General features: G+C 38.6%; 1 protein-coding gene across 1 annotated transcript; it reads right to left on the minus strand.

The window, feature by feature from the left end:
- Positions 1-4,090: 4,090 nt before the first annotated feature.
- HTR7 (5-hydroxytryptamine receptor 7) lies at positions 4,091-26,791 on the minus strand (the record flags this gene model as incomplete). Its single annotated transcript, XM_082286101.1, has 2 exons — positions 4,091-4,841; positions 26,265-26,791. The coding sequence occupies 2 exons, from the start codon at positions 26,789-26,791 to the stop codon at positions 4,091-4,093; spliced, it is 1,278 nt and encodes a 425-aa protein (XP_082142227.1).
- Positions 26,792-27,419: the final 628 nt, after the last annotated feature.

Here is a 27,419-nt window from a genome sequence, read left to right on the forward strand (position 1 = left end):
CTCAGCATTTGAAATAAGAGGTTTCTTCTATTCCAGGATATTAATAATTTTTCATATTAAAACCATTCCCCAAGTCTCTTCATTTTCTCCCTTCTCTCTCTCTGTGTCTTCCTGAGAAATGTTTTAAAAGACAAAAACTATTTCTTAAGCAAACTATGAAGAGGATTTGATGACTTGTTGATTTTGCATATTTTCTGAGAACAGTATAATTTAAATAGCTTTTTTTTTCCTGAAAGATTAGAAAAATAATGATAAGAGTTAATTTAATAGCTAGGGGAAAGCAAGAGGACCAATGGCATTGCTTCCAACACCTTCCAATTCTGTAACTACAGCATCTTGGTCAGGAATCAAAAAAATCTAACTCAGAAATGTTCTTCTAATAATGCTGCACTGTTTGGAGCAATGACTGCCTGGAAATTTGTTGTTCTGCCATGAAGCAGGGGCAAAAGTGAATGTATTTTTCTGCATTATTTATAGTATTAATTTGATAAATAATTCTCTTCTTTATGTCTCATTGCAGTAGATTTATTTTCCACTCTTTGGCACACCTTTCTGCAGGTGGTGCTAGCTCTGAACAGAGCATGGAAGACACAGTTTTTCTTTTTATGAAACTGAAATGTGAAGCAATAGATGCACAATAATAAGATATTACCATCAAGTCACATGTTTTACTACTCTGTTATTTCTATTACTACCCGGTAAGACTCTTACTAAACAGAGGAGTTTGGCAAGTGCTAATAATGTGTTACAGTATTAGAGGTACAGGCTGGTAGGTGGTGGGAGCTGGAAAAAGTGTTAGGAGTGAGGTTTCTGCCACAGACAGTCTCCCTCTAAAAAACAGTGCTAAGCAAGCAGGGGGAGTACAATTCTCACTTTCCCCCTCTTCATTTAGTCAGTGTTATGATGGCCTGCCTGTGCTCTGGCTGGTTCTTGGAGTCTTTCGTTACCATTTTTTTCACAACCCCTTCTATCTGATTCACCCTTTTGGCTTTCCTCTGGAAACACGTGTCAGAACACACAGACCAAGAGTGCAGTCTCTTCTTGAGTTTGATGAAAGCATGTACCAGGCTGCACATGTGTTGACATGAGCTTCTCATTCACCCATTCTTTTATCACCTCCTTTTCAGATGTGTAGTGAATTATTTAAGTTTAAAAAATGCTATTTCTGCGGTTAGATGGTGTGATGCAGTTCTATTTATTTATTTATTTATCTTTTTTAAAAGTGAAATGACCTGTTCATGAATGCAAACAATTATTTCCTTCTTGTTCTTATCAAAGCAACGTTCCATTAGGCTTCTGTCTGAAAACTTTCTCTTCTTCTCAACTTTTCTTCTCTGTGTGTCTGGGCAATGGGGCATTCTTCTAATCTTCTCAACTTCTTTACTTTTCCCCTCAAATATAGCTCTATCTAAAACCACCTTCCATTTGTCTATATTTTGGTTTGGGTGTATGAAGAAACTTTGTAGTCTTTTTTTTTTGTTTTGGGGGGGGGTTTTTTTGTTTGTTTGTCTGTTTGTTTTTTGGGGTTTGTTTGTTTGTTTGTTTTGTTTTTCTTTTTTTTTTCCAAACATATCCAGAGATCAGCTATAGCTGTTTATCTCCAAAACCTTCAAGGATTAGTATACACACACCATAACAACTCTTACTCCTTTCTGGGGTCTCATTACCTGAAACAGATGGTAGAGGAAAGCTGGAGTCCTGCAGGATGTTTTCCCAGAGGAAGGCAATTGCTTTTAGTGACAGCTGGGCAAATGTCAAATTCTGACTCACAAGACACATATTTCATTAAAAAAAAGGGAAAAATCTTATTTGGAGGAAACACAGTTTCTCACACTTTCCTGCAGAGTAAAAATGATGAAACTTCTGTCCAGAATTCTAAAATCACCTTCAGAGTTCTATAGTCCCACTTGGCATCTTCCCAGATATATCTATTTTTTTATACCCATATATATCCTTACACAGAGAAAAACCTTATAGAAGGCCTTAAAAATTTCTCACTTATGCTGGGAAAAAAATAGAAAAGCTACTCTTGTAAGTAATAAAGAAACAACAATCATTTCATGTTGAATATGGAAAATATGCTTGAGTTAACATGAGTTCTACTCCGTACTCCAGAGCTTGTGGATATTTTGGGCCCAAATCTCTTCTTGGCACTGTGCATAGTATTAAAACATTTAAAAGAAGTAGGACTGTCCCAAATCAATTTGAAACTTCTTTAGAAAACTGTTTTGAAGCTGCGATACATTCTCTTACTCTTACAAAACTATGATTCTTTTCTGAAAATGAGGCCAAAATGTACTTCCTACTGTAGTGTATGAATGCATCTAAAATGACTTAAGCATGTTTCAGTACACATAGCTCAGCACATCAATCCAGGTCTTGCCTATGTGCCAGTTAGAGGCTCAAGTGTTTTCAGTTATGTCTGGGTGCTTGGAACAAGGGATCTGGCACAGACTTCTCACTACTTAGCCCAAATTAACATCACTGAACTCATTTAAGTCATTTTGGCTTCATAGTTGAGAAAGCAGGGACAGAAGTTAGCCTAAAGTGTGATTTGATGCTGAGGCAATTTGATAATGAATATGTCTCCTCACTGATGTCCTGATATTTGAAAAAGTAGATCAAGCTCCAAAGCAGTCTTTGTTCACTAATGTACCCCCACCCTCTGCTTCAGCTGGAACACGGTGTGCAGCGCAAACTTGGGCCAAAGAACTCATCTTGATCTTATGAGTTGTTCTATTATTATTTTAAGTTATTATAGTAGTATCTTACACAATCACTGCTTGTTTTATTAATATATTACTAGTAATAGATTAATATAATCAATATCTTTATTATTAATTTTTAAATAAAATCATTGTTATAATATTTGGGCCTGCTCCACTGAGGGAAGAGATTTGTTACCAAAGTCAGGAGAAGTAGGATCACATACTTGGACAAACTGGAGTGGTGGTAGAAAAAGCTAGAACCAGAAAAACTAAATTATCTTTATTCTTACACAGGGCAAGGCTTTAAATCACTTCAAGCACCAGTGATGTTTAAAATTAGCTGTAAGGATAAAGTCCAGATGTCTCTGAAGTCATAAGGTCTTATGTTTATTTTTTCCTTACTGACTTCAGAAGAGAAAGAAATCCCAAAAAGTAGATGAGCTTTCAAATAGAGAGTAAGAGCTTTCAAATAGACAGTAAATTAACTACTGAAGTGGAATAAGGACTAGCCATACATCAACAGAAATAACTTGAGCACAGACAGCGTCTCCATCTAGATTAGAGAAGTGCTCAGCTGAGAAGGCCAAGAAAATTAAAGAATGAAGAGATGGACAAAGACCAGATAGATCCTGAAATAAACTGTAATCAGACACATTTGTTATGTTAGAAATATAGTACAAGATTACCTGGTGTGATTGGCACAGCAGCACTGCAGCTACCTGCGCTGCATGGCTGCATACAGCAGTGGATGTTGGTCCATGTGACTTTACTCAAACTCCTATAATCACATTGGAAGTGTAACATATTCTTTCAGTGCCAGAGTTGCTGTGCAAAGGCAACATTAAATTTCACAACATAGTTCATTTCCAGGAAATCCAATAAATTAATGCTTAATGAACATATGGGGTTCTATAATAAAAAATACTTCTAAGCAATAGAAGATCTTTGATCCAGCTTCTACTTAAATGATTTATTTTTGTAATAACAAAGTGGAAGTAAATTAACTTTTCATCATTCTTAAGTCTTTATTACAGTAAAGAATCTCTAGGACACAAGATGCATCCAACATTCAGACCTACTAAACATTTTTTGGGCCAAACAAACAGGTTAGGCCAACTTTGCTTTTTCCTCACTAACAGTTCAAACATCTTGCACCACATTCCTCCTTTCCTATATTCCTCTTTCACCCAAATTCTTTAGATGGTGGTCTTGTTTTGCCAGGCTGATTAGGACTGGTGGGCTCTACCTTGCTCCCTTCCCTTGATGACTGCATTAACAGAGCTAAAGAAGCCTGGTTCTTCCTACAACTCTTCTTTCGAATCTGTGGGGGAAAAAGCTAATGTGATAAAACAACAAATTATCACAGTAGAGGATGAGCAACCTTACAGAACAAATTCTGGCTTTTCTGCAAGCTTCAGAGCCTCGTGCATCCCTGCGGCTGAGAGCTTGCGGTTGATGTTCCTATATCTGCATTGCAGCAGGTTGCGATAGGTCGTCCTCAGGTCCCGATTGAAGAAGGCATATATAAAAGGGTTAATGAGAGAGTTTGCATAGCCCAGCCATAGAAATGTTCTCTCCACCCAGAGTGGGATACAGCTGCATGCTGTACCACAGATAAAGGGCCTTGCAGTTGAGAGGAGGAAAAAGGGCAGCCAGCAGACTGTGAAAGCCCCAACAATAATCCCAAGGGTGGTAGCAGCTTTCTGTTCTCTTTTAAAGATGGAAATGTTTTTCTTGTCATGCTTTAGGAGTCGTGAAAAATTAGTACATTCTTCAGATTCCTTGTGCAGTTTTACAACTCCATTCACAGAAATCCCTTCTATTTCTTCCAGACGGGGAAAACCAGTAAACTTGTGTTTAGCAGCACTCCTCCTGGCAGCTTTATAAATCTGATAGTACATGAAAAGCATCACTGACATTGGAATATAAAATGCGACTGCTGTGGAGTAAATGGTGTAGCCAAAGTCTTGACTGATGAGACAAACCTTTTCATCATTTACGTTCTGGGCCCAGCCGAAGAGTGGGGGTATGGTGATAGAGGCAGATAAAAGCCAGACACACAGGATCATTTTGGCCATACACTTCCCATTCTGCCTTACGGGGTACGTAAGAGGTCTTGTTATTCCCAGGTACCTGGAACGATAACACAGAGTCACCATAGAGGGCAGGGGTTAACTGTTAAAAGTTATTTCACGTAGCCTACCCTAAACCAAAACCTTTGGCCAAGTTTTCTGTTTCTTAATTTTCAGTCCTCTCTTTGCATGTATTACTAACTTGTAAATTCACGTGTCTTTCACATTAAAATTTACAATGTTAGTATTCTATATAAAAGGTCTTTTATTCCAGAAGGAAATCTCCCATTGGCCATAACAATGTGATTTTCATGAATTTCTTCAATCTCCATGCACATAAAGCATATTTCGGCTTTTAAGGAAATTCTGAAGCCTAAATTATGTTTTGCTACCTTATGAAATCTTGGACTATAGAAAAATGCTCATTCCACAAAGCCATCCACTTTTTGTATTGCGTGGATGGTTATAACAAGCAAGCATTCATCTTCACTCTTCTGATGTATTCAGCAGTTAGGAAGAGCCCTGCCACTAAGCTGAGATAATTGGGTTGTCTTTCTTTCTTTCATGTTTCAGGAACAACACGAACAACAAACTGCAAACTTATACCAAGAGTAGATTATTTCAGTACTAAAATAATTTTTTTATCATCACTTAATTAGAAAAAAACATGTCTATTCAATGTCCAAACTTTTACTGAACAAAATAAAAGTCTATCACAGCTCCAGAAGACCTGGGGAAGAAAACACAGTTTTACAGACAAGAAAAATATTTATAATGGGTCAATTTTTCAATAGAAAAAAAAAATAAGTCTGTTGACAACTTTTATATTTCCTAATTTGTGATATTTTAAACTAAGTATCTTTTTCTAATTTCAGAAGTATTACTATGGCTCTATATAGCTGGGTAAGAATATTCTGGGTTTGAATTTACTCTCAAGTATAGAAAATGTCTGTACTTCCTCTCTAACAATGGGAATTTCTCTTAGATGGAATCAGATGCTTTTATTTAGACCTAAGATTTTTAGTTTCAATTTTGGCTTCTCCTCAACTGGAACTTACCTATGAGTTACTGTTAACTTCTCAAATTGTTCATTTTCACTTCCTCCAAAAGAATTTTGAGAAAAGCAGTGTGATTTGCTTTGTTACTTGTAAAAGAAATTATTTCAAATCAAGTTTCTGAATAACGTCTTGGTTTCAAGAGCTACCAGGGTTTACTCACATAGTGAAGGTTCTGGAGGGTTACAAACGAGAACTATAGTAATGTAATTAAAAATATTTTGGGGGAGTATGTTTTCTCTGTCTATTCACTTAGCACATCAAATATGAGATTTGCCTGGGTCTGTGGAATGCTGCATTGTTGATTTTACTGCAATGCAGTAAATTATGGCCAGTGCTCTTGCTTTATACAAGCACTCAGGTATGCTACAGTGATGGAAGTAAAGGAAACATCATTTAATGATCTGTTCTGATGAGTATCAACAATCCTTCTCAACCGTGACATTGGTTTTATATTGCTATTATGACAAGTGTTACACAAAGGACAGGCTGGTTTATTGTGCCCTATTCTTTACAGGCTGCACAAGTAAATTACAGCAGGCCAGTATTTTGCCAGTCTGCACCTGGAGAGGCCATGAACTAAGAATTCTCATTGGAACTGTCTGGGATCAGAGCAGTGCAATCCATGGACCATGCTGTTAAAAAGGGCTGCTTCTTGTGCCCCTCAGCACCAGCATTAGAATATGGTCACTGGCCCAGCTCCAGCAGCCACAGGCATCATGCAGAGACCATGGAGATTTTTGTTTTACAGCACCATGGCCAAAACCATTTTCACTCCCAAGGAGCCGAGGGTTTTCCAAGGCGCTCCAAAATATGGAAGAGAAGAGTTAGTGCAGTGAAATTTCAGTTTAACTACTTAAAGGATACATCATACTGCTTTAAGCAATGCAATTGCAGCAAGGGTGAGTTATCAGCTGCAGCCTTTCTGGGACAAGAGTGGCCTTACCCTTAAAATTTGTCTAAGAATAGCACAATTTAGGTACAAAACAGTTAAACGCATCCTTCGTGCACAAAGACTTCTTGTCATTTACAATGGGTTGTTTTAAAAAAAATCCTTAAGAAGTTGGTTTGCCTTCCTGAAGTATGCACTTCTCTAGCTATTACCCAACTGGTCACTAAAAATAACACACTTTTGAGGTGAACTTTATTATGTAGCTAAAAAAGTTAAGCTGGATTTCTGCAAAAATCAGATCTGTGGGCTGCATACTCTGCCTACTGATGCATTCTCATGCACCAGAATATAACAAAAAGAATTCATGAAAGCATAAGTATACTGAAAAGAATTTAAATTCATTAGTTTTGCCCTGGCATCACTTTTTTTGGAGAGTATCTTTTCTTCAGAAATGCTATTTGAAATTAAAATACATTAATTAACATAAAAATACACCAGCATCCTTTCTGCCTTATTCATTTTGCTAAATGTAGTATGATGGGGGAAAAGAAGTCAGCAGGCACAAATGAAGGAACGTTATCTTTTAATCTCTCTATACGAAATCCATTACCCTTGAAAACTCATTTGCAACGTCAAAATAATGTAAATCACTACGGTTGCCTAATACACTAGAGAGTGTTCAGGGCTTAATAAATTCATGAACTTCAAAAATATTGTGTCAAATTCGGTAGGAAAATATGCTTTGTAATGCTTAATCTTAAACTAGTACTTTAATAAAAAAATACTAAATGTAAATCAGCTGAAATTAACATATTCAAGTATAAGTAACACCTTGAGGTCTTATTACTGGGAAAGAATGAAGTCAGAGTCCTTAAAAAGCCCATTTCATGTGTCTCAGCTATCCTCCACATGAAAGAAGTGTCTCAGACTTGTTATTCTGAGAGTTGTTTCTTTCACATGCCACAGATGTTCATTTTGATCTTGGTGGAGAAGAAACTGTGCCTCAGTTCTCACTTGTAAAAGAAGGGCAATGCTATTTTGTATTCTTCCTGCTCCAAATTTCTTGACTCTATGGTTCTGCCAGACAGGGCATATCTCCATGTTACACCCAGCTCAGTGAGGTCTGTATCTAGGTTACTCCCCAACGGCAGAGAACTGCCGATGAATGGCCTTTATTTCTTCTAAAGTGGCCCCAGCATTTTCCATTCAGCACTGCCTGATGCTGCATGCAGAACACCGACGTGCAGGATGCTGTACTGTTGGGCAACCCTATGAAAAGGCACAACACACACAGCAGTCACATCCTGCTGCCATTCCAAGGATGCTGGGTGAGTGGAAAACAGTGACAAGGAAAAATCTGGCACTACTATCTAATGGATACAGCAAAAAAGGATGATGTGAACTTTTTTTCTACTGCATCACTCGTGGAAAACAGACCCTTGCTTGAAGAGCTCAAAGTAAACAGCAGAGATCAAAATGATGTTAAATGGTGAAGGGCAGAGTAAACTTCTTGTTAAATGAATGTATATAAACACATGAGCATGTCCTGATTCTGGGTTGGTTTCTTATTATTTCTTCAGTGTCCCTTCTTCCCCACTGGGGGTTTGGAAACTGGTTTCTTTGTGCAGTCCACACATCGTGTGCCCAGCTCTGGGGAGGAAAAGTTACTGCATGCCATCCTCTTTCTGGAGCTCTGTTCAAACGTGCGAGGGGAGGGGGTAAAGAACTCCCTCCTTTAGTCAGCCATTGTACACAGCTGCCATTTGCCACACACAACGAACACCAACAGTGGAAAAGGTAAATTAACAAATCCTTTCCTTTCTAAAAATCTGATTTCCTGTGACATAGAATTCTTTCCCAGTATCTCTAAATGGTTAGCATTTAATGACAAGAAATTGTCATAGACAATTTAATGCAAAATCATTATAACTGTATAGGTCTGTTTCTGAGATTATTCAGTTTGTGGGCTTTTTCATTCTGGCTTTTGATACTGATCCATTTCAATGACCACACAGAATATTTTTTATACTACAGGGCTAAAAAAGTCTCTATTGTCACTTGAACTGTAGATCGGACAGGCAGATGGGTCTAGTCCTCATACCTTTTGAAATATCCAGAAAACAAGTTGAGATTTAACAGCTACATTGACTTCAACAATAGAAAGAAAATAATAACAGGATGGTCCAATATGTGATCATGTGTCCTAACTCTTTCTCTTCTACCCCCATTATATGGCTAAAAGATAAAGAGTAAAAGGTCTTGCCTGACACTGTGAGCAAAGTCATAGAGCAATAGAAAGCCTTACATCTCAAAGAATTAAAATAATTTTGAAGCTTCCTGCCCAACTCAATAATAAATTGAATACACCAGGACAGCGGCATCACATACGCCACTTTTGCACTACACGTGTTACTCCTTTGGTCTCCATGCACTTTATAGGCAGATAGAATTCCATTCTAGTTAGTCCACATTCGTTCCTTAGCATTCACTGACTTGATCTAACAGATTCCAGAGTCAAATTAGATCTTTCACTGTCTGACTGCTTTTATGAAGCAGATTGGACTGCTACAGAACAAAACTAGAACCATTATACTGGAAATTATACAGATGTGTATTACAGCTCTTTCTGCCAGGAATCACAACATACTGCTTTATTATCACTTACTATTTGATTAGGAGTTGTGCTTAATATGACGTTCTGTCAGTTCTCCTACTGTTGTATTTTAAGAGTCATAAAACTGCTTTGTTCCAAAGGCACAACAATGCTTACTCCTTCGCTTCTCTCTTTCTTTAGCACAGAAGCTTTCTGTCTTCAATGCACATCTCCATGTACGGATTTCTTTGCAAACCCACAGCTATAGATTCCCTTCCTGTATCTCACCTGAAATAATAACTTATTCTCAAGAACGATGCTCATCTACTGACTTTTCTTCATTGACTACGATTCTCTCATCATCTTTCTTAATGTTTTTCTGTTTGGTTCAGCTCAACATTAAGAGACACGTCACAAGAACAGGAGCAAAATGCCACTCCTCAAAGCTATCCATCATTCAAAAATATTCTCCCTAGTATATATCTCAATAATTTTTTTTCCCTTTCTTTCAAATGTAAATGTAGAAAGTTGAAACAAATACTAAATCCTATATTTCTGTTATGGCTAAGTCAAAACACCTAGCAAATACTGTTCTCTTTTCAAAGATGATGTGTTTACACAATGCAAGAGATGCTCTGTCCCTCAGACATCCTTTTAAAGAGAACAAGATATACAAACATACAGATTTACCAGGAAAATACTATTCCTATCACATACTTAAGTAATTGAGACAGAAGTAAAAGAACAGAAACATAAGAAGACCTAAATGGTGAGACATGAGCACTGCAGTGCACAGCTCTGGTGCTATAATGTGACAATTACCTTGCTAATAACTGTACAATAATACTTGGCCTTTCTGCAATACAGAACTGGCCTCATAATCACATCATGATCACTCCCAGTTTATTGCCTGGGAGGATATTTCAGAGGCAGTAAAATATTTTTCTCCTTAGCAGAAATGAGCAAAGTTACTAATTTCAATGCATATATTAAACATTTCAGAATATGAATTGGGTCACTTTAAAACCTGAACATAAAATGTCATGTAATGGTAGAGTGAGACAGGAGAACTAACATAATCAAAACACTACTCAGTGGAGAGAAAAAGACTGACTAATTTTATGCTCTATCTGGTTAAATGTTGCATCTTTTCTATGCTGTGAATTAGTACACAGGTTATAAAAGTCTTAGCACAGTGGTCAGCTTCCACATCTAAATTGCTAGAAATCCTAGAAAGCTCTACTTTATCCTTCTCAGCTGATGGTGAATGAAAAAACATAAAAGATGTTAAATCTATGGTTTTATATCGATTCTTCTAGCTGCTTATGCTTCACACTTCATAAAATTTCAACCTTATTCTTATCATTGAAATGGTGATGTGTTAATTTTTATATTTGGAAGAACGAGAATCAAATACTTGTTTTGCTTTCAGTAAGGTTAATGCTCTACATTATTCCCCTTTTTGTTTTTAATTAAATGTATTTTCTTAAATTCTCTTTATAATAGGATCATTTCTACAGCTACAGTGGGTACATATTGAATTTATTCTACATCGTAAACGTTCTGACTTGATTTTTCTTTTTCTCAAAAATCATTGTAGGGGTTTATTTTTGATGAACTCAAGAAGTGTAGGTGTTCCTGGCAGTGGGGGAGGATTAAGTCAATCAAAATTAAATATCTGTTCATTCTAAAGGAATGTAATTTGCATAGTAGAAGATTGCTTTCTCCTCTTTTATATTTCTTTTCATTTCTCTGTGCTTTCCTGGGCTTTCTTCCTCTCATACTGTATAATTTTACAGCTTCATATTTTTCATATTTATTTTAGCTCATTTTTCATTCTTTCATTTCACTCATTTTTATTTCACCTTCTTGCTGTCTTATTTCTTGTTCTCTTTTTGCTCTGTATTTTTCCTTCTTTATTTCTGCTTACTAATCTTAGACATTCATCTCATAGATAGGGGAATGCATTCTGTTCTTTTTCTAAGAAATACATGACAACCATATTGTCAGGATATGTGCAACATTTTTCTCTTCAACTTCTATTATCTTACTTGTACTTCTGAAACCATATTGCTCTTTACTTTCAAACCTCGGCAAATTTCTTTCACCTGCCCTCACCCTTTGCCTTTCATTTTCACCCTGCATGACTGTCAAAGTATTTATCACCTGTCACATCTTGTTCTCAGCTTCTTGACAAACCAGCTCAGTAGCCTTTCATTTTCCACTGCAAATTATACATTGCTTGGAAAGAAAGGTCCAAACATGTAGTTGCTGATGTTTACCTTGCAACACAGCCTGAATGCTAGATAATATGTATTTCCTACCTAATATTTTGCAATTACCCTTATAAATATTCTAAATTATAGATTAAATGCTCTTATTAACTCTCTTTGAAGAAAACAGTACCTGTATATTTTCCTTTCTCTACCATCAACAGAGACATTAAGGTAGGCGATATAAGAAGAGAGGTGGATTTCAGCCCATTAATCCTTCACCAGCCACCTAGAAACCAGATACATTTGAAAACTGAGAAGGTTTTGGACACAAATTGTTTAGAACTGAGTTGCATTGTGTAATGGAAGAATTACTATTTTTAAATTTTTTCAAAACATCTGAGCTGCAACTTCATGGGTTTCATCATCACTAGTTTCCTGTGTACAAGTGTGGTTTGCTTACTGAGTGAAATAGGATTAATTATATACCGAGCTCAAAAGTGCTTTTCACCCCACTTCTTGATAGATAATCTGTAACACTTCAAAAGCTCTCCAAATCCAGGCAACTCGCACATAGGAAGAATCATTTTTCTTTACAATGTTCAACAATGTGGAAGGTTGAGGGAAAATAAAAACTCACGCTTTTCTAAAAGAAAATGCGTAACTGTGTCAGGGACATACTACCCACTTCTGCCTTTTCACACACACGCACCCCCTCCCAGATTTGCAAGCTCCTTTATTTAACACAGATCTATTTATTTTTGTGGAAGAAGTGAGAAGAGAGTCAAAATGCTTTCCCTACATTTTTCCCTTTTTTTGTTTTTTAATAAAAAGTTATATTCATCAAAATGCAGAATAAAGTATGATTTGCAATACATACTAGTAACATTTTAGGAACACTGCCTAGAGAAAGACTTCTCAGGCTTTTTAAGAAATATCTAATTTACTGAAAAATTCTTCATGAAATTCATCCTCGTATACACACAAGCTGCTTCACAAGTGCAGCTTGTTAATACAGCCTCATACCCTGTGGTATCATTCACAGTAGTTGTTAAGTCATTTTATCAATCAAGGAGTAGAAGGAAAATCAAAACCTCTTCAAGGATGGCAGTTTGTTGCTATATTCAATAAGGGGATTCATATCAGAAAACACTATTTCTATTAAAATTCACATTTCAACTTATTCCACATTGAGAACATCTTTATTATCCCAAAATACTGTAGGCTCACAGAAACAAATGCAGTGCAATTGCATCATGTCAACTGTTATAGCTGAGTATATCTAATTACATGTAGACTGATGTCTGTCTTACACGACTATTTTTTCATTTTTATGTGTATGATGCAGTAGTTCATGTTATTAAGTTATTACAACATGCCTGGCCTCTTTTTGAGAGGGCAGAGAAGATATTTAACCTTCTAATACTACCTGGGAGACTAAGATAGAAAAAAATGGTTTCTAGAAAAATAATTAAAGAGGAATCGCATTCTTGTTTATTTCTGTCTGGCTGTGATGCAATGCTTATTAGCAACTGAACATGCAGGAAAATAGTTTAGGTTGGAAAAGGCTAGGGAAGAGGTTTTATCTCATATGGCCTTTTGTATGTTAGAGGAGAACTGGGTAAGTCTGAAATGGAAAATGAATCTGAGTAAATGATGTGGCATGACTGGAGGGAGTTGGTGCTGTCAGTGAGCTTGAGGAGCAGCAGAGACCTCAAGCATGAATGCACAGTCCAAATGGTACCGAGGAAGGATGAGGCTTGACTTGGAATATTGCTTAATAGTGTTACAGAGGACTTATTCTCCCCTTTGAAGATGTGGTTTCTTGAAGCACCAGCTCAGATGAAATCCCTCCTCTTTTCAACAGAGGCAGTTTCTGAACAAACAAAAGCAAAAATTAAAAAGAATATGTACTGCAGATAAGAACTGAAAAATCCTCATTTTCCTTTCATGTTCACCCCATCTCAACCCTCTTGTCCCTCATACCCGGGGTTATCGTCAGAGAATGTGTGAAGGCTCAATTTCAGAGCTATGAAAAACTGTCTTTTCTTTTTTAAAGAAGAAAACCCTCATCTGACTACCACAAAGCGGAAATGGCTAAGGTGATTTTCTCCAACTTCACTACATGAGTCACGCTTGGATTGACACTAAACATCAGCTTAAAAGGAATTATTTTGAAAGTTATAATAGTGTTTCAAAATGAAAGCCTCCCACAACTTTAACTAGAAAATCATGACTGATGTCTTCAGTACAATTAAATTAAACATTTCAGAAATATCCATAGTATAAGCAATGAATGAAATGAAAAATTACAGCCCACTGAACTGATAATACCACTATATTAAAATAAAGTATCCTCAGGGAATAGCTATTTCAATGTGCTGATGTTTATGTCCCTTCTCTTCCTTCCTTGAATACAAACAGTTTAAACACAGTATCTCCAGACAAAGCACTTAAGGAACAACCCTCTCTAGAATACTTCTTCCCTCCTCCCCCTTCTTTCTTTTCCTCTCTCTGAAGAGACAGGAAAAATGCTGGGAAGACCAGGTCCAAATTCTCCTTTTTGCTTCTTCATGACAGTAGTTCTGCAAGAGCCCCAAGGAACACCTGTAGAGTCATTATGGGTGAATCTCAATACAGACCTAACCTACTTAGACATTTTTGACTCTGTCCATAGTTGTATTGGCCTGAGGGCAGATCTGAATTTTTTAAAAATCACACAAAAGTCTTTCTATGTTCCACTGGATCAGGTATGTGAAAATTACAAATGTTGACCTCAAGCTTTACTTGTCTGCCCACGCTTGGCCAGACAAAAAACAAAGTATATCAATAAATTGTGTTAGATACACAGAAAAATCCAAATCTAAAGCAGGTTTAATTAAGAATATTCTTTCAAAAATTTTGGAATATGCAAAGCATCTTGTATAGTGTTTATCTAGTTGTTTTTCAAAGATGCACACTGGAGTTGCTTTTCCTACAGCAGTAAAATAATTTCTCTCTTCCTAATATGAATAATTCTTAACACAGGAAAAAATCACAACTCGTTTTGGAAGCAGAGGCTGTGGGCTGGACAGAGCACAGCATGAGGGGAAGCTATCAAGGAAGGAAGGCAGGAGGTTAGATCAAAATGTGAGTCTACAATTCAAAAATCTTTTAGAAAACTGCTGTTCACAGTCCTTTCAGCAGAAACTTTTGGTTCAGTGACTTATCATTAGATAATAAGGTGATTCCTTCCCTGTAACTTATATAAACAGCAAATTTTTTGTCATTTCTTGATATTTTAGCAGTATATTTTCTGCTCAGTATGTGGTACAGAATGAGGTTATCATGTCTCATCATCTCATGCCAATGAATGTAAGGTTTACTGTAGCTACCACATTTCTCGACCATATGTGATTTATTTCCTTAGCACTCATTTTAACTAACATATTCACTTACAGCATACTTAAATACCCAGTCTCAAGTTCTTCCTTCACATGTAATTTATCTGCCTGCTGTCATTTCCCTCACAAAATGTCTCATTCAGTGAAATTTTGAAATTTAATATCAATAAATAAATTGGCCAGGTTGAGCTCTCTTATACAAACTGGAAATAGAAAATTTCCAGGAATTTAATAGTTCTTCCCTTTGCAGTCACTCAGAATCCCTAAATACAGAGCCCCAGGTGACCTTTAACTGAAGGAGAAGGTTGAAGGAGAGAAAGATCTAGTGAGGAGAAGTAACTGCAGCTAAATCCAAATTGCAGTGGGTAATACTGTATATTCAGCCTTTCCCAAATTCAATATTTAGTAGTTCATTTGTCATAATATTTATTCATTTTTGCCAGCAGCCCTGGGAATGAAGAAAGTAATGGCCAAATGGACACTATTTCTTTCTAGCTAACAAATCCCACACTCTCATGAACTTCGAACCTCCTGGGTCTTGCCCAGACCTGCCAGGCTGTGGTTCCACATAGGGGGCTTTTTTCAGCTTGCTGCATCAGAAACATTTAATCCAAATCCAGAAGTCCATACTCCCCATTTCAGATGTCACCAGGTCTACCTTTGTAAAGGTAGCTGCAAGTAAGCTTAGAGATCACTAGACAGGAAACCTGGAAAAAGATTATTCAGGATAGCGTGTCCTCTTTGTCTAGTTGAAAATAGGCCTGCCCACAGCAAATTTCCACTACAGTGTATTCTTTTTTTCAGCAACATCCTTCACATTTTCCTTCTTTTAAAAATCATGCAAAATCTGCAACATTAAATATTTTTAAAATATAGAACACATTTCAACACAAACTGTTACCACCAACTTCACAGGCATGAAAACATAGTACATCCAATCTACAAAATGAACCTCTTGCTTTTTTTCTTGTCAAGAAAGGAGTTTCTGGCTCTCTTCCCCTGAGTTTTCTGTACAGAATGACAAAATTTGAGGACAGATTCAGCTACTGATCATTCACAAATAACCATTTGTCCAGCTCGATGCGGTCACAATACCTAATCTTTTCATGCTCCTCAGAATCTAGAATTATATATTCATGCTAAAACAGAAACACAGCCAATGATAGGTCATCTCCTCCAAAGCCTTTAAAGATAGCAGGATGTGAAGATTATCAAGGATCCCAGAACTCTCTTTTATGTTCATTTTACAGTTACTACACCACACATGAAAGCCCTTCTTCCCACCTCTCAGTGAGTATGTCTTTCCTTTGTTTATTTTCCTCAGCAACAAGATGGCAACACTAATGTTCTTCTGAGGTATGGTGGTATCAACTCTGTGGACAAAGAGTGAAGTACCTAAGGTTCATTGCTGTGACTACATCTTCCAATGATAACAGCTTTCATTGCCAGGCTGAAAACTTCAAACATTCACTTGAATTTAGGAGCAGAACATTGGCATCAGTGTGGGATGAATCACCACAGCTGGCCTGTGGACATCTCAGGTAGCTCACTGCAATCTGCAGGTGTTTGAGAAATTTGACAGGATCCTCCCTTTATTTCAACAGCTCAGGAGCAGTGCAGAAGTTTTCTGTTAAATTACAGGCTTTGGAAATGTTAAGCTGCTTCTTGTGTTGTTTAATTCATAGACAAATGGTCCACTATGCTATTTTATTTTCAGTTATGTTTTTTAAAATTCAATAATGTGTTCTGTTAATGGCCATACTCATTTTGCAAAAAAATATCTTTTTAGTATGGGACAATACACGCTTGAGACACTACAATGAGTACCGTTGCTAAAACTGCTTGTGACGAGAAGTGGGTCTTCAAATGCAGATACTTAGGGTAAAAAGGAAACTGCAGTACATAACAATTCAAAAGTTAAGTCTTTTGAGCCAAAGCTGTACCACTTTAAGCATCAAAACATCTTATTAAAGAAAAGCTTTGCATCTTGTCACCAGCTGTTTTGAGTCATGGGTATAAATATTTCCAAGCAGTTTGTGGCCAGACAACATACCCTTTGTTCAGGGATTTAATATTTCAACTATTTTCTAAATGTCAACTTATACAGCAAATAAACAAAATTTAACAACCCACATGGAGAACTGCTCAGAGAAAATTATTCTGGCAAATGTTACTGTATATATGAAATATTTCATGACAATCACAACATGTTTTCATGGTTTATATTCATGATGACAGTTACGTTGTAAATTCTTCAATAAGTTTAGATAATAGCACACTCTTCAGCTATCTGTACTTATGCCTTCCATTTCTACCTTCCAGTATTTATACCTACTGACAATTTCTGAACCCCTGTTGTCAGAGTAAATCTTCTGGGGCACTATTCTTTCCTTTGGTTAAAAAGTTCCTGTACTTTCTCATATGGGAACAGTCTTCTAGTGAACAGACACAACTGCCCCAGGCTTGGGATTTTTGCAGTTACGCTTTTTGTCCCTCTCTGCAGATCTGCAAAACATATGTTGAAATACATTGTCCCCAGTCTCCAACATATTTCATGAAAAGCAAACAGTTTATAAATAAGGTACTTAAAGAAAGCTCTTTATGGGTGGCTCAATTTCACTTGCAGCAGCAATAGGCCATATTTCTGATTACAGATACTTGTATGGGTGACAAGAAATTATGATTTGAATGCCACCAAGGGTATCAGCATTATTCAGTGGCAGTGAAGGTGGCACATCTCCATGCCAGGTTATTGGGAAGAGACCTCGTCACGTGTTTGCCTGGATCTCCAATTACAGTCTCTTTTCAAAAGACTGGAGAGTTTCCAGCCAAAAAATAAAAAGCAAAAAGTTTGTACGTAAGTCTGCCACAAAAATAGTGCTCTTGCAGGCAAGCCTTTACTGCCACTTCTGATTTTACCCAACTTGGTGAATGTCTGAGATACAACAAGCTCTGTCCACTCTCCCTTGATCCCTGACCAGTTTTTCCACCACTGCTAATGCGTGGCAAGGTGCTGCTTGCCCTTCAACCTGCTATACCATGCAGAACAAATAATTTCTACAGTGAGAAAAATGTTATCTTTCATACGGCTCTGCCTCCACTTCCTACAATCTCCTTAAGAGACATAAGAACTGTACATAGAAATGGATTTTTATTGGATTACCAACTCTCCTTGTGGTTATACTTTAAACTTCTACAAGCTGACAAACTTGGTTTTAGGTGTTTAACTGTACCAAAACCCCACCCATTTCCTTGATACATCTCAGGAAAAAACTCTGCTGCCAATTTTCTCTTCAAGACACAATGTACCTCTAAGAATAGACTTCACCCCGGTTTTCCTTAATTTAAAAAAGCTATTTTTGTAATATCCCTCTTGGCTTTGTGTTTTGGCTTGTTTTTTAAACACTTATGACCATTTAGCAATGAAATAGCTATCAATGATGAAGTAAATCCCCTTCAGTGGTGTCTTGTGCTCGCTCCAATTTGATAGCAAAGGCCACGATAGACAGAAAGAATATACTCAGTACTCATCTGATTTCCATGCACATCTCTGTTCTGCACTACTAGAGAATTCATTCTTGTCTGTACATTACCCCAAAGCCATGTTTATTGTTAGAAGTGAATCACTACCAGATTTGCATACATGCTAATGTGTACAGAACCTCCCATATGTATCAGATAATCTAGATTTCTATACAAAGCCTTGAATAAACAACAGGGTACAAAAAGAAAACCAATGACACTCATTCTCTAATTTTGCTATGTTAGTTCAAACAGAATAAAAACAAATTTTCACTATGACATTTACTCCTGGGATCTTTTGAAAATGAAAATTTGCACTAAGAGTTTGTTCAAAAAATTTCAGCCGGTTTTTTTGCCTCTTTTCAGTATATATAGGGAGAGTTATACTATTCAATCCTTTAGAAATAGTTGCCTCTCCACTACAACAAGAAAAACTGAAACTTGTAAGTTTTCCAGCTGAAAGAAATTCTCCTCATCTTATAGACTGTAGTGACCATTAGAACAAAACTGCAGTGAGCACAGGTTTATGATACTTGTGCTTTGGACATTCAGGTATCAACACTTGTGATTTTGCTCCCCAGGCTTTCTTCTATGACAGCCGCACCTCAGCAGACTCAACTATTTCTGAAGCTCTTTATTTTCATACAAGGCCTACAATGGCCAGCTTTCTTCAGACTTTCTAGTCCACAGAGGAAGGACCAGATCTGTGTGTTGTATATTGAGAGAAAAAAAAAAAGAGGTGTTTGCAGCTGACAGACAGTACCATATGTACATATCAACTGCAGATGAAGAAAGTTTCAAAAGTTGCCACAAACACTTCCAATGAAATATTTCAAACTCAACAACAATATCAAAAAGAATACTGTGTTTCTTTAAAAGGAATAAGATATTTTATATAATTTTCAGGGAGTTCTAAAAATAATTTTCAGAGAAAATTATTCAGGGAAAGTGAAAACATTCCCTGACTAATTTCTGTTTTTCTAGACTCTTGTGTGAGCATGCTACTACTGATACAGTAATCTTGTTTCAGTGTACAAAACTGCAAAAGCTTTGATGTTTCATTCTATGATACTCATCCAGTTCAAGAAAAACACTAGGAAAATATATTTTGATACCAGTGTAATCAGGTTACACTACACATCATACCAGTATGATATGCATTTGCATTTTTGTGATTTATATTAGGACATATTTTTGAAAGTTCCCTTCATGAACTAAGAGGAGTGTTTCTAGAACTGCATTTTTGCTGTGAATCTTCAAGCAAATCTACCCTTACTTACAGAAACTATTTTTGTGACCTTGACAGGAAAGAAATCACTTTTTAAATGTCTCTGGAGTGCCCTGCTTGGCAAAAATGTGAATTAGTGTTCCCTTACCTCTGACTTATCAGGCTCCTTTTGAAATTCTTGGGATGAACCCCCAAGAATTAGAGACCCCAAAATCACTTCTGAAAACTCATCCAGTGTAAAACCCTGGTAGGAGCAAACAGAAGATAGTTTCAAATGTGGGGGGAAAATGCAACATCCAGTTTCAAGAAAAGGCATTCAGGTAAATGTGGTTTAATTTCAAATCTCCTGCTACTCACTGAACTATAATTCCCAATTCATGCACCTTGAAAAATTACCAATTGCAGTCACCCTTGCACTGCCACCTCTGGGTTATCTTGCATCTCCCCACTTTGTGACTCCCTTTCAGTAACACTGCTTAAATGCATCCAGTAGAGAACAGCAATAGAATAATCAATCTACAGATTTCTTTTCTATAACATCTTCTAGCTTCCCAAATTTTGTCAGCCTCTACAGTGCAGACACAAGATACACCCACCCAACTTCAGATCTTATGCCTTTTTCCTCTGCAAAAGAACAAAACTTCCACTCATTTTGATGTTAAAACTCCAGGTTTTTTTCCTGTGTTACGTTTTCACAAAATAGTCCATCGGTTTTATAAAATAACTTTTATCTGTCAATTCCCACCTACTTATTGTGTATCTGGCATGAAGCATAATGTCTCTGCAAAGACATACTAGAACAATACTTGTGGCTAAGACCTGGTTACTCTGTAAGTAACTGCATCTCTTTCAGGCTGCCTACATGACACAGGAAGATACCCAAGGATGTCACAGAAAGGTACCTAAAGAAATGGGATCATGTTAATGCAACAAAACACCCCAGATCAATTTATTCTTTTGGAGTGGGCTCTCAGTGACAGATACACATTGCACTGCCTTATACTACTTAAAGCATCCAACTTCCAATTGAACTTCTCCATCTCTGAATTTTGGACCAAAAATTTATATTGTATCTTATTTCAAATAAATAATGAAATGGAGATTGTATAAGTGTTCAGCAATAAATTCTCTGCAAAAAAGAAACTGCATCAGCTTAAGGAACATTCTCTAAATAGACTACATTAGAAAAACTACATGGAAAGGATTAAGATCAAATCTGTTCTTTTTCACTTTAGTTTAGTTTATTAATGCTGTCTGTGTCTTTCATAAGCTAGACAAGTTATTTACAGGATCAGAAAGAGTACTGTTGTTTATCAGACTAAACAGTGAAAAAAATGGCTCTTGTGAGGGTAGCTGCTGTTAGCAATTAGCTGCCATATTGATCTCAAAACTTTCTTCTCCAATATAGACCTTAACTGCAATAACTCCATCACACACTTTTCCTATAGTTCCTTTTAGATTTTTCTCTCCTCTCTCAGTTATTTCTGTGTAAATATATGTATCGAACAAAATCGCACAAGTGGAACTACTGGTGGCAGCCTATGTTTATTCTAGATCCAAAAGATATCACATAGAGGATTTTTTCACAGCTATTTCTACATATTTATTCTACATGGATTTTGTGAATGATCTGAGCAGGGATGGCAGAACAGACTGCAGCCTTTTCCACCCATGGCACTGAGGCAGAAAAAGTCTTCATACCAAATAGGAAGCCACACAGGACTATTAGGTACCATTAGGTTTAACAATTTTCTAACAGTTTTCAGGTCATATTATCAGCTTGGGATGTAGGTAGAATTTAGACACCTGGATTCTATTGAAAGTGCTTAAATCTTTATTTAAATTGAGTTCCAAGTTCTTCCTTTGAGGAAATTTGAGGTCTGCGCAATTCCCAGACATGGAACAAAGACTTGAGGAGCGAGTGAACTTTTGGGACTGACACGTTCTAAGGAGAAGCATAAGTACTCATACTTGGAGCCTTGCAAAACAGGAAAGAGAGCTGATTCTTGTGTATAAAAATCTCAGAATCAACAAAAAGGCCCACTTATTTGCATAGAAATTCTAAATCCTCATCAATTTAATGGAAGCCTGGAATAGTCGTGAATTGTTGGCCAAGATACAGACTGGAAAAGTTCCCAAAAAAGTGTTTCATTACTTGTGTGGGTGTGGGGAAAGTGTTATAATTCTTCAACTGTATCTGAGTAGTTATGTTTCTTTATCACTTTCTAAGCCAAAGAACTATTTTTAAATTGAATTAAAAATTGCTACTTATGCAGTTATCCTGTGGATACTCTCCAAAACAGCATTTCTGTAGCTATCTTGGGTCAGAACAGCACGATGACTCAGCATGAAAACACCACCAGTTCAAATACAATTAATTCCCTTTATTTGTTCATTCCCCACTAAGATATGGTTCGTATCCATCCATCATAATTCACTCATAACTTTTTCTCACTCTTAAATGTAAAGAACGTAAAGGAATTTAAATGTGATATAATCTATTTATTTCAGAACCAGAAAAGTGGAGCCTTAAGAGCAACAGAAAAAAAAATCCAAACACACTAATAGGAAATACTTAAAGAGTATTCACTGAGACCTGATTATCCTGCAAAAGTCTCTGTAGGTCCTACCTTTCTACGGAGCTACTTCTCGTATCACAGATGGGGAGAATAGCAAAGGTAATTATTGACTGAGTATCAAGCTTCCTTGCCTGTTTAATCCTTGTGAAATTTGAAAAGGCAAAAATACTCGTCAGTCCATCATATCTGCTTTAGTTCTGACAGATCTGCCTGTATGCACATAGCCTTCTTCCAAAGTGCAGGCTTAAATAAGACAGAGATGCCTAAAAAATATGTTCATCTCAGGTCACCCTGATAAAATCTGTGAAGGTTTTTACGTTGTGAAACAAAAGGGAAGATATGATCTGAAGAAAAGCATAATAGTCCAAATTCTGGTAACTTCAAGGACATTATCTCATGATCTCTGCAAACTTAGATCTTTGTGAATGATCAAACAACCTGTCCAACCTGGCTTCTTCCTTGTGCACCCTGTGCAATGTTAGATATCCCCATAATAGCACACTAATATCTACTTTGCACCCTCATTGTTTACACAACTCAGAATAGAAGCAACTTCAAAAGTACAAGAAGTGCTTGGTGTGTCTAACTAGGAAAAAAATACAAGGTTTTCCAACAGAACAAAACCAGCCTATTTGTATACCCCATGGTAACATGCTTTTTTCAGAGTTTTCCAACTGATAGACTCTGCTAAAAAACGTATCCGCCACTAAGGGCTGTGCAGCAAAATCTCTCTGAGCAATGGGCTTGCCAGCTGCTGGCATTTCAGGGCTCTCAGTGGCATAAGCTGAGTAGCACATATTTGTGCAAGAGAAACAAATCAAAAAGCCTTTTCAATTTACTCGTTTTATCCTGCTTGGCAGCTCCTCAAAGCCTCTGTTTTACTAACTTAATTGTTTGCTTAATAAAAGGTATTATTATTTCTCCTTACAAGCTCTCCCTAACAGTTTGTAACAAACTTGGTTTTTTTAAGATTAATTCAATAGTAATATTCTTTCAGCTATTTACCTGATTCTCATATCTGCTTCAGGAAGAACCTAGAGATTTAACAAATTTTAAAATAGTCTGTTTGTTTACTCTCTCTGCACTGTCTGCAATAGCCTCATCTTTTACTTCAGGAGAGATGTTACTGGATCACAACAAAGGTTTCATAAAGTGCCCTAAAGAGCCAGGTGACAGTGCAATTCCTAATTGTATTTCAAAAATGTTTCTTTGTCCTGTCTTAACCCTTCCTCCTAAACAAATGTCTCTCATGTGAGCCCAGGATCTACAAGATTTAAGTACATCTAAATGTCTCTGAGGATAGTGGCCAACTTGAAGGATGGTGAGTTTCATTCACTTTCCCTGCTTCTGGAATTATTATTGAAATTTCCTGGTCCTGTATTTGTATTAGTTGCCCTGAGATAGTAAGGCTGGTAAGGGAGGTATCATTGGTAATCTCCTCCTACATAACAGAAAACATGGAATTGTTTTCACCAAAGCCTTGCAAAAATGGACCCTGTGAAAATGGTCTGACCCTCTAATGCACTATATACATTGTGATTTGCAGCTCCTGTACCACAAACAAAACTTAAACTGCAGGTATGTGTTTTCAGAGATAAATTTTCTTCACTGATCATTCAAGGATTTCCTAACTACATACATGTAAGAACAACTGATAAGACAGCATCATTACCATCAAAGCTATACTGGCAACTTTTCATCATTCACACTTGATTTTCATGATGCCTCCCTGGTTTGCATATTTTGTACACATGCACTACTCAAAGATTTGTTAATATCCCAGACTAATCTTTGACCTGGCTTAGCAGTCTTACAATAGTATATGATTAATTATTTTTAAATAGGATTACAAATCATGGAGGTTTTTACATTCTTTATTGCCAAGTAGTAGAGACATTTTGTTAATGAATTGGTGACTTGTCTCCTTTTATTTATGATACCTACGTACTTAACTATATAATGGATTTGGGTGACAGAGGTTAAGGCATCGTAAGTCACAGAATTTTAATTTCAAGTAGGTAGTAGACAACAGTATAATGCATTATCAAGATATGGCATTCATTAAACATTCAGCTAGTTTAAATCAGCACTAGCTGGTGAAAATCAGTCATTTACAAGGGGTTATATTTTTTCTCATACAGAGATATATCCCTTGCTAGAATTTTAGGGGGAGAAAGGAGTGGAGGAAAAACTGAAAGAAGACAAGAGATGCAGTCATTAGTATGACCAGTTCAGTCAAAGCCCCTGTTCAGCACACAGCAGTGACCTCAAATGTTAAACTAAGAAATGCAAAAGAGTAAAACCCCAGTGCTACAGTGTGAATCCTCGCACATCCTTAAGAAAGTTTAATTATGTTAACCTGTTTTCAAGAGGTAAGTAGAAATGGAGGTGGAGAGCTCAGAGACGGACATAAGAAAAATCAAAGAATAGAAATACTTTGTGGGGAGAGAGTGGAAAGATGAAATCACCTATCTTACAAATAGTATAGAAAAGCAGAGAATAACATTGGGAAGGTAGATAAGTCTATTCATATTCTCTTGCAATACAGGAATTAAGTTAAAAGTTTAACTTAGATAAATTAAGTTAAAATTAAGCAAATTTCAATGTAACAGCAATTAAAAACAAACAAACAAAAAACCCAAAACAAAACAAAAAACCACCACCATAAACCCTTTGATACTGTCGAAGTCTGTATGTGGATTTCATTGCTACAAGATGCTTTGCAGCATTCAGGTAACTGCTGACCAATACAGAAGTCACAAAATAAAGAGCACTGGAGCAGAGGATGCTTGTACAGAAATTAAAGTTCTGAAATGAACACAAACTGTGATGGTCCTTGGAATGAAACAACCTCCATTTACTGTAGGAAACTCTTTTGAAAGACTGTTGCTTTCCAGAAACCTAATGCAGAGCCTTTTTGAAGACTTTCTGAAGTAAACAGTCAAGGCTGCTGTTGGATATCGAACTTGGTAAACTACTTCTGCAATCTAGCTATGAAGTTCTTCAATTTCAGCCAATTGTGTGGAGTTGTAATGAAAAGTTACTCTCTAGCTGTTAAAATTCTTGGAACAGAATTTAGGCTGTGAAAAAGGGAAGCTACAGGCTACAACTTACTTTAGAATAGGAGCTGCATGGAAAAAAAGGAATCTGTTAGCCTTCTGTTAGTTCTCTGTTCTGCAGAGAATTCTGATACAGGCAAATGTGGGCACTTAGGTATGGGTTTGACATCAGAACTGAATACCTAAGATACTCTTCTGCGGTGTGCACACACCTCCTTGTTGCCCCAGTGATTGTATCTTGTGTTAAAAGCTAAATGTCAATGAACATAACTGGGTTTTTAAGACAGCAGGTAAAAATTTTTAAAAAGCAAATATTTGAAAGTAATTTTTTCCTTCAAACAAAGCATTATTTGTCAAAAATGAAACTGAGCTATTCTGGGATTGTCCTAGAATAAAGATAAAACCTTAGTAAGCTATAATTTCTCCTCCTTCTCTGGTCTGGTAAAAGTCCACTGAACCCTGTGAGGTTACACTGTCACCAGCTTTGAAAGAATCAGCCCAAATCTACCTGTGGTATAAAGCAGTTTAAAGACATATGTTCTAAATTTTAAAGCAGCTGGAAATGCCCTATTGGTTGCATAGAGTCATGGCAAACGTTGACAGTTTAGGTCCAGTTTTGTTTTGACACCTTAGCCCTCGAGTGACAGCAAGGAAGTTACCCAGAGGGACAACCGGGCACCTGGGCTGACATACGGGCGGCAGCTCACCCTGCTCCGGCGGGCTCCTTCGAACAGAGAGGCTGCGGGCTGGCACTCGCCTCGCTCCCTGCTCTGAGCACGGCTCATTTCCAAGGGACCCGGAGGAGGAGGCAGGAGACCGCTGGTGGGACCGCTCACGGCGGGTCCCCGCGCCGGGGCCGGCGGCCGTCCTGGGTGCCCGGGGCTGCGGGCAGCGGCGCGGGGCCGGTCCCCCGGAGCGGCGGGAGGCCAGGGCAAGCCTCGGGGCGCCGGGCTCTCTCACCTGTCGATACTTATCACGCAGAGGGTCATGATGGAGGCTGTGCAGCACATGACATCCATGGCGATGAAGACGTTGCAGAAGAGGCGCCCGAAGATCCACTCGCCGCCGATAAGGTCAGTGACGCTGACGAAGGGCATGACGGCCAGGGCCACGGAGAGATCGGCCAGAGCCAGCGAGACGATGAGATAGTTGGAGGGCTGCCGCAGCTTCTTCACGAAGCAGACGGAGATCACCACCAGGCAGTTGCCGGCGATGGTCAGCAGGGTGATGAGGCAAAGCACGGCCCCGATGAGAACTTTCTCCGCGTTGCCGTAGCTGAGGATCTGCTCCCCGCACTGGGAGTCGTTGGCGGGGAGGGGGCTCGCCGTGGGCAGCGCCGACGGCGGGGGCGACGGGCCGAGCTTCGCCAGGCTGCGCGGGGGCCAGGAGCCGGCGATCATCCTGCCGCCGCTCAGCGCCCGCGGGTCCTCCAGCACCAGCGGCCGGAGGTTACCGTAGAGGTGGCTGCCGTTGAGGGCGAGCACCATGGTGGCGTGAGCAGCCCATGAAGCCCCGCCGCCCGTTCTCCGGCTGTCCCCGGCGCCGGGATGCTCGGGCCCCTCCTCGGGCGCCCGGCGCCGCCCTCCCCCTCGCAGCCGGCCGAGCGGCCCGCGGGGCTCAGCCTTCAACTTCCCCCGGGGCAGCCGGGCTCGCCCACGGCGCATCCCGGGTGGCCGCGGGTTGGGCACGGCGCTATCGCCCCCAGTCCGCGGGCAGAGGGGCGGGCGGGGGCGGCGGCCGCTCCCCTCCCACCTGCGCCCATCGCCCGCTCCCGCCTGCGGCTGCTTTCCGAAGGCGACAGGAGACGGCATGGGAACCGCTCCGCCTCCCTCCCCCTTCTGCCCTCTGAGCTGCAGGTGGAGTGCACCCCTTCCCCGCAGTCTGGGGCGCCGGTTCCTCCTCCGGCTTCTCCTTTGCGGCCGCCCCAAGCGAAGGGCGCTCTGGGAGCCCCGTGCGTATATGTATATGTGTATATACGTATACACCTATATATGTATACACGCATACTGGCCGCACCCGGGAAGCCGCGGGCAGGTGGCCGCGGCGGGCGCAGAGGCTCCCGCAGGCTGAGCTGCCCCGGCCGGAGCTGGGTACGAGCCTCTCGGTTTGCCGGCT

This window comes from Coloeus monedula (genome assembly GCF_965178545.1).
Source record: "Coloeus monedula genome assembly, chromosome: 8".
NCBI classification, from domain to species: domain Eukaryota; kingdom Metazoa; phylum Chordata; class Aves; order Passeriformes; family Corvidae; genus Coloeus; species Coloeus monedula.